Raw genomic sequence first — 14,001 nt, forward strand, 5'->3', positions numbered from 1 at the left:
CTACTCAAACTATAATTCCTTTTCCTTTCTCCTCATCACTTCCACATTCATCTCCAAAAACACTTCCATTAAGCAATAAAAGACTTATTGAGCACTCAAAAGTATTTAATTCAAAAGTTCATATATTTTAATACTTTCCATATGAAGACATACGCTATGTCTTTCCTTTGCTGTCCATTAGGAGTTTCAGAAGTTGGGAGTATTTGAAAAAGCCAGTTTATCAAGTTTAAAATGGCAGGTATGATAAGAAATTGAAATTCAGGAAAATGAGCAAGTATTTTGGACACTGAAAAGACTCAATGTGATGGTGTCTAATTAAATTTTCATTTTATTTTAAAGATTAGATTGATTCAGCCAACTTTGGATTAAGTGGGTTTTTGGAAACAATTCTGCCAGTCCTTTAATGTGAGGTAATTTGTTAAGAAGGAATAGACAACCTATGGCAAAATAAATCTTTGGGAAAATGTACAAAATGTTAACATAGGTGATGGTAACTTCTCCAGATCGTCTGGAACAAAACTTTCCAGGCCCTCTTTGCTTAAGAAGAAGCTGAAGTGAACTTTATTTTGTTCATTTTAAAAGGCAGAGTATTATTGTAACAAAATAACTAAAGCATTAATATGAAGGCCGAATATGGGCTTTTATACACATATATACATATAAAAGATCAATACTGAAATCAATAAGAACTGTCAACATACATCTAAGGACATATCTGAAGCACAGAAGTCCTCCTTAAAAGAAAGGCGGATGATGATGTATAAAGCTTAAAAGCCTGCTTTTAACTTTCCCATTAGTGCTCCATAATACAATGTCAGAAAAGCACTTTGTCAGGAACAGTAATTTGGTTTCTGCTCTAGGCCCAACATGATTTTAACACCAGTTTTACATTTAAGTTGTTGCTTAGGGAATATTATTTCCATGTTATATGAAATGAAGCCATATGTTGTAAACCTAAATTTTGGAAATGGCCATTTTATTAGAAGATTAAGCAACAGTAGCTATTGCTTTCCTTGTTGTAGGAAGGAACACAGTGAGCAACAGATGCCTTTTGCATCTTGAACTTTTGCAGCTGTGTCATGTCTTCACCCTGTGGCGATGCCTATATGAGATGGAGTCCAAGCAGTCTGGAGGATACCATGTGCTGCTCCCCACTCGCAGAAGTATTTGAGAGTTTCTGTCAAGAAGACTTAACCCTTACCAAACGCTACAGCATTTATATTGCTATTAATCTCAAATCAATTGGAGGAAAAAGTGATAAAATTTGGAAATCTGAAATGGATGTAGGGGATAGCATATAATGAGTTTTCATTCTATTTTGAGGTCATTATAAGCAGTCACAAGTTTAAGCACAGAGTAACTTTCTACCTTTACCAGAAATTTCCACCAGATTACATACATTGACTCAGAAATGTGATTTTGCTTTTCTGCCCCTGACAAAGCCAATAGATACTGATGTGTAAATTTGCATGTTTTGCATGCAGTTGCAGTAGTTTACACAAGCTGCATTATTGTGCCTGTTTGCCTAGGTAACACCTACTCAATATACATGCATCCTTTTTCTATGTATGAAGGGAAACTCACTGCATTTTTCTTCATCAGAGCCGTCTTCACATTGAGGTAGCTTATCACAAAGGTTATCCAAAGGTATGCACTCTCCACTACGACACTGATATTCTTCAGCTGCACAAGCTCCTAAAGGAGAACAGGAAAGAAAAAGGAAATTTTAATTACTAGGTTATGTTGATGTTCAATGCAGATCATCCAGTTTACCACAAAATAAAATTGATTGAATAATACAGAAGACTTCTTCCTAATGCCCTTCTACTCTAATTCTCTGTTCTCTATTTCCTTGCTTCCTCTTTCCTTTTATCTCTTTTTCAGAATAAAGACTATTTTTAGATAAATAGAAGGGAATATATATCACATACAGATTAAAGCTATAATTATTTCTGTGTCAAAGGTATATTTTTAATGGTGCAGTTTATTTTGTGGAAGTCTTATTTAAGGCAAGACAATTGATCCGCTTCTAAATTTTTAATATCCATATAAAATTATTCATTTGACAGTCAGAATAGACTGTTGTGTAACATGTATGGAAAAGAATATGATTTCTAAACACATTAACTGGCAACAGCAGATGCCAGATTTTCCATAGAAATCATTTTGCATGGCTAGATGAGAGCAGGATTTTTCAAACCCGCCTTTAAAAAAATATATATTTTATACCATAAAAAGTATTTATTGTCAAATTATGCTTCCTTATCAAAATCTCAATATTTCATGAAAAAGTAAAATGTGAAGAAAAATCTGCTTTTCTTCTAAAATTCACTTAATGGCAATGCTTTTATCTTTGACCTGTAGTCTAATGAAAGTAATGTGTATCCTTTGGCTGCAAAGATCATGAATAAGCATAATTCTTTTGGAAATGAAAATCTTTTAATATATTGAAGAAGAACTGGCCATGGCCACTTTGAGAACTCTGCCTCACTAAGCTTAATTCTTATTTTACAACCAAATGTGGGGAAAGGTTTATTTTTGCTGAACCAGCTGAAAGAAGTCTTAGCATTGTTGGGCTTAATAAATGTGATAGAGAAGGAAGAAAGAGAAACAGTAAAATGGACTTATACCATTATAAACCTGCATCTCAGTCTTGTACAAGGGGAGTTAATTTTGCAACAATAAATCAATGGTTAAGATTTTTCAAATATTAAGAAAATTAATATAAGTGCTACTGCTAGTCTGTAAAAGAGTTGCAGCTAGTTAACATGCCTGAAGATATTTGTCCTTATGATATTTAAAGAAAAAAAAGTGTACATTCTTGTTCTCTTTCTCTTCATGCAAGTGAATGGTACTGCACACATCCCTGAACACACTGCTTTTCCATTCTCTTATTTCGGTTGTCAGACTTCCACAAAAGTAACACAAAACCTTTAGTTAATTTCAGTAAGACTTGTTCTAGAGATAATGTAAAGATTTGTCCTAGTAAGCATGCTGCTCTTGCATATGCTTTTGGATTTGGCTCAATTTTGTGTGTTTTTGGAGAGACAATCACTGAATTTTGCAAATGACAGGTCTAACTGCAATCAAGAACAGAACTATTTAATCAGGGGACAGACTAGGACCAGAAACACTGCTGTCCAAATATATAATCCTTCACGTATTAAGTGCACCACTGGCAAGTTTACAGAGGATACAAACTAAGTGGCTTGATACAACAGAAAGAAGGGATGACATCCAATGGGACTTGGAGAAGCTTGAGAAGTGAGCATATGTAAGCTTAATGGGATTCAGCATTGCTTCTGAGTTCGGGCAATTCCAGATATATGTACAGACTGAAAGAAGAACTCATGGAGAGTAGACTGTGGAGCATGACATGGGGGTCCTCCTCGTGGACAAAAAGCTGGCCATGAGCTAGCAGTACCCACTCGTATCTCAGAAGACTAATTGTCAGACATTAATGACATCATCAAATGTGTGAAAAAGTGATCTAATGACAGAGCTTTAATAAACAATCATTAATATTTGCTCTCTTAATATTTAAAATGCTTATCAACCACAATAATGAGTCACTTTTTTGCATACAATTGCAGAGAATTGGAGATGGTACAGATACTGACCAATAGGTCATTTTGTAAAGTATTAAAAATGTCACTTTTTATTCTAGAAAACATAAAGTGCAGATGGGTAACTGCTAATCTTTTTAACTTTTTGGTATTTCTGTTGACTAAAGACAGAGAGACACCTTCTAAGTGCACTTCAGTTTTATTGCAGCTCTAGTATAAGCTCTTAAAGACAGGAGATCATATACTTACCTAGATGGTAGCCAGTAGTAAAGTTTGCAAGAAATCCCTTCCTTGTTGAAATCTTGTCCGTAAAAAGAGTTACTGTCATCTGGTTTGTTGTAGAGAAGACATCAGGCAATGGGTCACTTCCTGTATAGACAGCTATTCTCCGGGAGAACATGAAGACATTTATGTTATTTTGTTCTTCTTTGTTTCAAAATGTTTTAGGATTCAATGCAAACACTGCTACTGCATGAATGCAGCTATTTCTCAAAACTAAATGCAATAAGATTGCAATGACCAAAGCTCAACCTCTAATTTGACATATCAGAACAGAAAATAAGGTTTGACCAAGACACTATTTGTCCAGGAGCATGAGCAGTCTTATTTACTGAGAAGTTATTTTCTCTTGGATGTACAAGCTGAGTGTTTACAAACACTTTTGAAATGCAATGTCACATACGGTATGTTATCTCAAGTTCTTCTCCTAGTTTCCGAGACACATAAATATGAAGAAATAAAGAAGAAAGAGAGAATTAATTTCCTTTACATTTGATCCACCAATTTGCTTGAGTGGCCTGACTGCATTCATTTTACTACATATCAGTGTTACTTACCCAAAAGTAAGGAATCTTGTCCTCTGCCATCTCTGACTTCAACAACATCATAAATATTTTCCAGATCAAAAATCTGAAAATGAAGTTGAATGTTTTTTCCTTTTTCGGCATTTAAGTACCATACACCTAGAAAATAGTAACACACAAACACAAAAATCACCTTATTGCTTTTTAGAGTTTACTGTGCAATTTTCATGAAAAAAAATCTCAGCAGCAATATTCAGAGTCACCCAAGAGATGTAGAAGTTTAAATCTTAACTTTAAAAGGAACTTATGCTGTCAAGACCTAAAATTTTGTTGACTCTGGCTCTCTAAAATACCTTTGAAAATTGAATTTAAGCTTCTAAGACATACACACATGTATTTATTACCATTCATGGCATCTGCAGTTTTCTCTGACATAAAAAGGGTAATTATTTTGTACATATGAAAACATGACAAATAGTTTTGTCACTTAATCCTTACACTATTTTATAGTAAAATATTTTCTATCATTGTTCACAGAAAACTGCCTTTAAAGTTATTTACAGAAGAAATATTTGGCTCTGTTTAACCTTACCATATTTATTCTGTGTAAGTGAGGATACTATGGAAATCTTGCAAAGTTAAAAATAAACAACATAAAACACTTTTCTCACTTCATAGAAGGAAAAATATTTTCTCACTAGTTACAATCTCATCTGGGAACTTGTGAAATTAATACCTGGCAATGAGAGCCATATCTCAAATGGGACAAAAACACAGAATAACATTTTTTTTGTGATTAGCATCACAACACCATTCTACAGTTAAAGGTGAAGTAATAAATAATTGAAATTTAATTAAGAAGAAACAGCAAAGTTCTCTTCTTTGCTTCATCAATCAACTGCACATGGCATATCACCTTGAAACATTGTAAGTCTAATTTTCTTTTCAATTTTGTCAACTCCAGCTTAATACATATCAAGTAACATTAGTAGAATAATGCCATCTTTTCACAAATATGTTAAGAAACATTCAATAGAGAAGTAATCAGTTGCAAAATGCATACATTCTGTCACATTAAAAAGGTTAGCTATTTAATAGAAGTGATGACCAGACTACTAACCTGGCAAATACATTGTGGTGAAATGCTAAAATGCAAACATTCAGCACTTTGTCTGTTGTATTGACATAAAAATATTTGGTATGAAAGATGTGATGCAACTGGCCAATCTGAAACATAATAGTTATGCTCATTATAATAATTTTTTAATCAACTGGCACAAGATTCCTTAGCATCTGCTAAGTGCCATGTACATAGACTTTAGTTAAAAGAGCCCACTGTATTCAGCTAAAATCTTTTTGGCTTGACAGTAGGAAAACACATTTAGAACTGTTATTCAACTAAACTTTTCCTGAAGACTTGGAGAAGAATAACTTACAAGAAGCTTGATTAGGATAATTGTTTGGAAAGTTTTCAGAGCTGAATGTACTGTTTGGCTCCCAGAGTTCAACTGGACCCCCACAGTCAGCTGAAAAAGAGAACATTACAAAAAAATAAATAATCTATTGCCTTACTGTTGTAATCAGTTGTCTTCAAAGATAATTTGGAAACAGTAATTTTATGAAGAAGTTATTTAACATTACCACTATGAGGACCCAGATATGTTGCTACTGTTATAAAGCTTGAACAATTAATTATGAGAAGTCATCATCCCAGTAAGGAGCATTGGAGAATGTGTAAGAGCTTCACTGTCCTTATCAGTTGCAGTGTCTAAGGCAGACTTGCTGACCCATATAATTCATGCCATTTTGTTACCTACAGCTAGAGGTCAATGAAGTGCTAGTGGCAAGGTATACAACTGCATTCCTGATGGTGTAATGAAAAATTCCCCATGCAGGCAGTGGAATAACATAATTTCCGTCATATGGTGATTACTGGTCTGCAAACTGTACACGTGACAAAAAATTGGCCAAAAAGTTTATAATTTAACAGTCAGTTAATTTAAAAGCTTGAAAACTAGTATGTAAGACAGGAAGCTCCCCTCACCCCCTTAATATATCAATAAGTGTATATGCCGTGCTTATTTGATTAAACTTTTTGGAGCATTGTATGGGAACTTCTGAATCATGACCTGAACCTCTGAAGGTGAAGGTGAAAGCAATTCACCTGTGCTGCGGAAGGGGTGGAGCCTGGCTCCACCTCTCCTAGACCCCATTTAAGAGCTGACTACCAGTAGGAAAGGTTCTCTTTCTGGAGATCTCTCCTTTTTGGAGTTTTCTAGCCTAGGATGAGGGTAAGCCTTCTATCTATTCTTTTTGGTGTATTAACCTACTTGGTCAAACTTTCTTGTATATTTCTTAATTATAACACCTGTGTATTCATTGATTATACAAGCATTAACACAGATACTAAGGTACAAAACTTATTTTGTCAATTATAGGAAATACTTTATAGCAAGACCATAGGGATCTGTCATTGAAAATGTTAGAATTTATCAGAAAATTTCTTGACAGCAAAATTTTATCTGACAAAATCTTCAAATAATTCTAAAAAAACTGCTTAAGTCTTTACTTTTTCACAGTTCATCTTTAGTAAGAAAGAGCAGTACATTTTCTGATTCCATAATCTTGTAAATTGTATTGATTATTGTTATTACTGCAGCTACTATTGTTTAATTTATCAATTAAATAACATATAATAATAAATAAGTGATGTGGTAATTAATAAGGATTAAGGGAATAAAACTTCACAGCATAGTTATAGAATACGAATCTGTGGAAATCAAGTGCAAGTCTTGAAAGGAGAGAATCTAGAGAAATACTAATATGTTTTGCACAGGTATCCAGACTTTTCCAAATACGCTCTCACAAAGGAGAGAAGTCAGAATGCTGTGCAAGTATGTCTATAAAGAGATGATTTCATGTGTTATTAGTGATCCAGGCAAAAATAACTAGCACACGCAATATTTATATACTGTATGAGAGAGTTGTAAAAGGGTCAATACTTATCTTTTTGAAAAGCTATTTCAATATAAGTCTATACTGAACTGCTGGATGATATTTTCTATGTTTAGCCTGAAAATGTATCTTAATAGCTATGTAGAAATACAACAGTAAAAAATGTGATAAAAGCTCTTAAGGTATTTATCTGCTTTGATAACTATGATGATTTCTTTTTACCCTTTCTAGCCTACTGACAGCAAAATATACAAAAACTTGTACATATTTTGTAACAGAATATCAGAAGATTGAAAATAACAAGATTCATAATTTTCCTTTTAGGCGATGTTTTTAGATACATTCTCAGCTGAGAGATTGAGCATATAATACATAAGTACTTTAAAGAGATATACTGTCATTTTGAGTTCATCAGGAGCATAAAAGCTTTTAATTAGAACTCTCTAAATGGTAAAAATAGCTATGTTTTTTTCCTTGAAACAACTGCTCCAATAAAAAAGATCTTTATCCTATACACGTATAAGCAATTACATGTAAAAATAACATTTATTTAAAAGCAGATATTCCAGATATATATATGCACACATACATACACTCTCACACCAACACAGATAATTAAATGCATTTTAAACACTCAATGTTCTCTTTCAAGATATAGTAAATAAAGTTGGTTTACATCCAAAATGCATCTAGTTCATATTTCAAAATTTTACTTTAAATTGAGAAATGTTATTTGTGTTTATTTCAGCTGCATTATCATATTTGCCCACTTTACATGCTCTCAATTATTTGTTTCAGAAACAAACACTATTCCTATAGCCCTTTCAGAAAATAGAAGTAAATGCAAAGGAATTCTAATTTTAAGTTTATTTTTATTCTTTTAACCAAATGTTATTTTGTTAACACAAAAACCTGGCTAATCATTGCTTCCATTACAACTTACATACTGTGTCTTGATGTGTCTGTCAGAATTACATACAGTGAGGCACTAGCATAGGGACCTCATAGTCTACAAGCCTTACTGAGTTTGACAATTGAATCTCACTCAGAGGAAGCTCCGCCAAATACAAGAAAGTTTTGAACTTTCTCACAACAGCCATCTTACAGAACTTTAATTATACTTCTGGAAAGGTAAACTGAGCTCTCTGAAAGAAAAGCAACTCACTAATAAGTGTGTTATGTTTTAGCTATATGGGCCACAGTGATAGCTAACTTCTGTAAGTACTATTATCAACAAAAAGGTTAAACTGGCTTTTGTTATGAAATATTAGTGGCAATTCAAAGAGACACAGATCTACTGTGAAGCTGCATTAAGAATCTACAATGCATAGCCAGTACCATCAAATGATGTAAGCAGTATAAAACAAACTTTCTTAAAGCTGATCTTTGGCAGCTCATGATGAAATCTGATCTAGTGTTGAGTGCACAAAAGGCACAACAATAATGATCTTTTGTCTTGCACAGGAAAATACCGGAAGCAGTTGATTTCACTCATGGAAAAGAATTTTTAAAATAAACATGAGTTTATATGGAGTTATACTGGATATATGCCAGATGCTCATTAGAGACCCAAACAGTAATCAACACTAATAATCTTGCTTCTTTCAGTGAGCATAATGAAGGATTTTCTCAACACTGTAGAAAATGATGACCTTTCCAGAGGGGAGGAAAAAATAATCCTCTGTGCTTTTGCCAAAACATAATTTATATTGACATACACATTAAAGTGTGGAATCCACTCTGTAATTTCCACACTGTGGTTTGTATTAGAAGACAGGTTATAAATGAATATGAAGATTAAAGCAATCCTTGCTTTAGATGAAAGTGTAAGGTGACAGTCTTGTGTAAATGACAAAAGGAAATCAGCTTTCCTACTACACACCATGGCAAAAAAAAAAAATTGACTTCTCAAACTTTCGTGGCACTGCAAATTATGCCAGTGTATCTCACTGAAGCTCTAAGTCTAGCAAAGGAAATTGGCTCAATGCAAATTCTTTCATCTCTTGTCTGTAGATGTGACATTTGTAGTGAAACCATCAGTGTTAGTAAAGTTGTACCACATTCATCAAAATAATGTCATGCTTCTTTGAAGATGATTGATAATATTGACATTTTTCATCAGATTACAGGCAGCATATATATAGCATGCCTCAACAAAGTCAGAATGCGAACCATATTAGTCTTTCCTCAGGAACTGCTTAGATAGCACTTTTGTGTCATATTGAAGGACAATATGGATCCTCTTATCCATTTGATATGGAGTTAGTTATACACCATACAAGCCCTTCATTCTTAAATATTCAGGTCTCAACACTCAACTTTGGGTTGAGATCCATAGTTTGAAAACCATTTCTGTGACATTTTGACAGCAGAACTCAGCTACAGCCTATTACAGAGACTTTCTACCATTAATCATTTGATTGACGTTAACTTACAAGGTGTATTTACACACTCAACCTGGAAGAGTGCTGGAGGTGGCATATATCAGCACCTCCTAACAGTTAATGAAAATTGCAGTCAAAGTCTGAAACTTACCTTGATCACCTGACTGCAATTACTAGTGTTAATAACACTTTATTTTGCAAATAGAGACATCTTGTTGGACTTTATGTTCCTTTTTTGTGACTGTGTTCTAAAATTTAATTTTGCTCTTATATTTGAAAGAATTGGCTCCTTGGCTGTTCTGATCCAATGGATTTAAAGGGGATAGATTTGATAGGATATTAGTACATAGAGCATCAATATAAATATAGTGCAAATAGTCTTTTTCTATCATTTTAATTTTAGACTTCTATTAGCAGTATCCTTTGAAGGGAGCAACTAACAGTGCCCTTGTAAGAGACAGTAAATATAACAGGAGGCAGTTCTGGAACATATTTTCTGATTTAATGATTTCAAGCCTTCTGAGAATAGGTCTGGAAATCTTTATTTCCCCAAAAAAAGTTTATGTCCACATTATGTTACAAAGCCTCACCAATTGTTTTATTTTGCCACAACTTCTTTTCACATTTGTATCTATTTTTGAATGTATTTGTGTCAATTTTTTGAATGTATGTGGAACTGTTTGCATCATATAGAATTATTCTTCATTGTTTTATGTGCATTTTCTAGTTTTAAAATGATCCCTATAGGTATTTTTATATATTTTTCCTCAGTGAGAATCTTCTAACTGACTCTGTGAAATTTTAATTTATGTGGAATCTTAAATCTCTGTTTTCCTTTAAAAGACTCCACAGTGTGATGTCTGGAGCAAGCGGTACAACTGGATAAATATATATGGAAACATAATTCCTCCTATTTCATTAACTTTCAGTTGTTGTGGAAAAGATACACAAGTAAAATCAACCCTCCTCCAGTTTCCAAGATTTAGAAGGGAGGCTTAGGAGACAGTTTTGTGAGTTGAAATTAAATTCCTCATAGCATGGAAAAAAATTCCATCCATTGTTACTAGAGCCAGCAGCTACTCCTCGCAGGGAGAAGACTTAACAAAGCACGATCATGTTCAAGAGGCATCTGGATGAAGTGCTACAAGATATGGTTTAGTAGCTTAATGGCAGTAATGGTGATAGGAGGATGGTTGTACTAGGTGTTCTTGTAGGTCCTCTCCAACCTTGTGATTCTATGATCTAGTGATTCTGTGAAGACTAATAAAGTCAGGAGTTGGTTTTGCCATGTTTGTAATGTATGCAAATATTGAAATCACTCATGAGATCAGGCAGACAGAACCCTTTGATTGTTGTGTAGCTGTTTTATTTTTTCTTGCAGTCAGAACTCCTTGCTCTCTTTTCTGTTTTCCTGCTGAGATTTTTTACAAACCAAATATTGCTGTTTTTCCTTCTTAATGTAATGATATCTAGAATGAAAAACAACATGGCAAAATGCAAATTGGAAGATCTCATTCACTGTGAGCCTTGTTCCAGATAAATACTCCCATTTTGGGTACTAAGTAGTCATATAGATCATTCTTAAATTGTTCTGGCACTATTATTCTTTCATCCCCCCTTAATCATTGGATTTTTCATTGTCTGAGTGTTCTCAGAGCTTGGAGAACATATGCTGTTGAGACCTATGGAGTTATCATGATGTGACTTTGCAAACGTTTTTCCTCCTATTAATCATTTATAATTTCAAATACAGAAGTTACTATCCTCACCTTTCTTTGTTCTCTCAACTTTACTGTTGTCCTGGAAGTTTTACTAGTTAAAGATTTGAGAAATAAATACTGAATTCTTTACTAATGTACTGAGCCTGGCTGGGATGGAGTTAATTTTTTCCAAAGCAGTCCATACAATGTTGTGTTCTGCACTTGTAGCAAAATAGAGTTGATGTTGCACCCGTATTGTGGCTATTGCTGAGCTGTGCTGGCACAACATAAAGGCTATCTCCACCACCCTCCAATGCCAGTAAGCTGGCAGTTGGCAAGAGGTGGGGAGGGGACATTACAAGGGCAGCTGAGCTAAACTAACCAAAGACATATTCCATTATATGGTGTCATACTCAGTAACAAAAGCTGGAAAAGAGGATGGTGGGACTCTTGTTATGAACGCATCTTTCCTTCTGAATAAATACTACATGCACTGAGGCCCAGCTTGCCAAGATGTGGTTTCCTTGTGTCCAAGATGTGGCTTCCTCCCTCTGCTCTTTTGAAGGGGAGTGAAACAGCAGTTTGGTGGAGTTTAGCTAGCCATCAGTGTGAAACCACCACAACTTGTCTTTCACTCCTCAAGTTTTGCAAGATAATGTACTGATAGCTTAAGCTGTGTATCTATCAATTCTGTTGCTATGAAAGGAGTCATGAGCAACAAGCCTGATTTCTAACAAATATTTTGAAGTTAATTTTATAATGTTGGAGAACTTTGTAAAGCTGAAGTGAGTTTATTGCAGATTTTGAATCACTAAAACACAAATACAGGAGAGAACTGACAATCATCAGTAGTGTTTACTTACTGGGAACTGAAGCAGTAGTAGTGGCAATTGGAAATGCAGTTGGCTCTACATAATTGCTTTCATTACACTTTCCCTCTGTCAGGCTAATATCATCCAAGGCAATCTCACTTGGAGCAATCCTTGTAAAGGCATCAAATATAACCTGAAATTAATTGGAAAAGATATATATATATATATATATATAATTTAACTTAATGAAACATTTTATCTTTCTGACATTTCATTTCCATTATAATCTGAGCTGGTGCTGTACTTGAGGTGGGTATCAGAAATAAGGCAGGATTCCCAGCAACACAAATGCCTACCATGCAAACAGAATGGATCATTCTAAGGAATGCAGGAGCTTTATATAAGTGATGAACATAATCTGAATCTATTTCATAATTTACATATAAATTAATATAATTTTTGATACACAGCATTCTGTATCACTTAACCAGTCCAAACTTATGATCTAATGACTTATCAACATAAAAAAAACCTGCAATTTATCTGATGTTCATTACAGTGTTTTACTATATATGTATTTAAAGAAATCCTGCTGTCAAGGCATTTGTACAAAAGACATTTTGATTCTTTAATGTATATGGTATAGGTATATATTATATATAAGTAAAGTAATGTAACTGTTCTTGAGATCTCAGAACACACATTTGCTAGAAATGTGATGCAGCCAGGTCACAGACACATTCATTTTCTCAGGCAGTGAATGCATCTTTCTGGCAGTGTTTTTGCATTGATAAAATCTACTATAGCAAGATAAGCCATCAATAAAACCTGTAGGATAAATTTGGAGCTGTGGATCATTGGGTTCATTTGGAACAAAATTGACATCAGTTAAACAAAACTAAATAGAAGTCTAAATATTAAACAAACCTTAAAATCAGATGTTTCGTTTAATGTTACTTGTCCATAAATCCAGTTTTTTCCATAGTTTCCTTCTTTCTGGAAAATTATCTTTTCCAGACCATATTCACTTATGCTAACGCATAAACGGTAAATGTTAGGACTATACATGTAATACCTAGGAGGGTAAAAGCAAAGTTTTCCATTTTTAGACCAAAATGAAACTTTGTGGAGTAATATCTAACTTTTTAATGTTAAGAGTTTCATTTTTCATGATTAAAACTGAAAGTTTTACCTCCTTTTTTTGCCTCATTATCTGTGGATACTTAGTTAAGCTTTGTGAGAAAAATATTTCAGAGATTCTTAGTATTTCTGTGTAGAAATAAATGCTGGGTATGGGGTGAAAAAGAATACATCAAACCTAATTGAAAGATTCAAACCTATAAAGGACTAAAAGTTTCAGAAGTTAAGATTGGTCACAGAAGTCTAAAGAGATTTAGGCTATTACACTGACTTGAACTAATATATATGAAAATAAATATTTTTTTTATTCTTAAATGAGCATTATGTTTAGGATCTATGTGCAATATACAGAGGTTACATAGCACTACCAAAAACTTAGACAAGATGGATCTGAAGAGATCAAAGGCAAACTTTGAAGTCGAACTCTTCCTTCTTCAACTCCAAGTCCTGTGGGTGTTGAAATATAGAATCCTGCAATATAATGAGCACATTTTAGACAGTACAGAACTTTCATTTTTCAAATGAGAGCAAGGTGTTTTTTTCTGTTTAAAAATAGTATTGATAATATCAACCACAAATATATATAATGGATTGAAATATCCATGACACAGTAGAAGTGAACAGTCAACAACATTAAAATG

At 33.8% G+C, this 14,001-nt stretch overlaps 1 protein-coding gene across 1 annotated transcript in view; it reads right to left on the bottom strand.

The window, feature by feature from the left end:
- TMPRSS15 (transmembrane serine protease 15) overlaps nt 1-14,001 on the bottom strand; it is a 56,768-nt gene that overhangs the window by 16,269 nt on the left and 26,498 nt on the right. Inside the window, exons 13-19 of the mRNA XM_090134482.1 lie at nt 13,729-13,831; nt 13,148-13,295; nt 12,272-12,413; nt 5,806-5,895; nt 4,403-4,528; nt 3,816-3,947; nt 1,585-1,695 (exon numbers count right to left, since the gene is read on the bottom strand). Coding sequence (XP_089990608.1) covers nt 1,585-1,695; nt 3,816-3,947; nt 4,403-4,528; nt 5,806-5,895; nt 12,272-12,413; nt 13,148-13,295; nt 13,729-13,831 — 852 coding nt within the window. The remainder of the gene's footprint in view (nt 1-1,584; nt 1,696-3,815; nt 3,948-4,402; nt 4,529-5,805; nt 5,896-12,271; nt 12,414-13,147; nt 13,296-13,728; nt 13,832-14,001) is intronic.

Source organism: Phasianus colchicus, chromosome 1, assembly GCF_987193195.1.
Source record: "Phasianus colchicus chromosome 1, bPhaCol1.hap1.1, whole genome shotgun sequence".
Lineage (NCBI taxonomy): Eukaryota > Metazoa > Chordata > Aves > Galliformes > Phasianidae > Phasianus > Phasianus colchicus.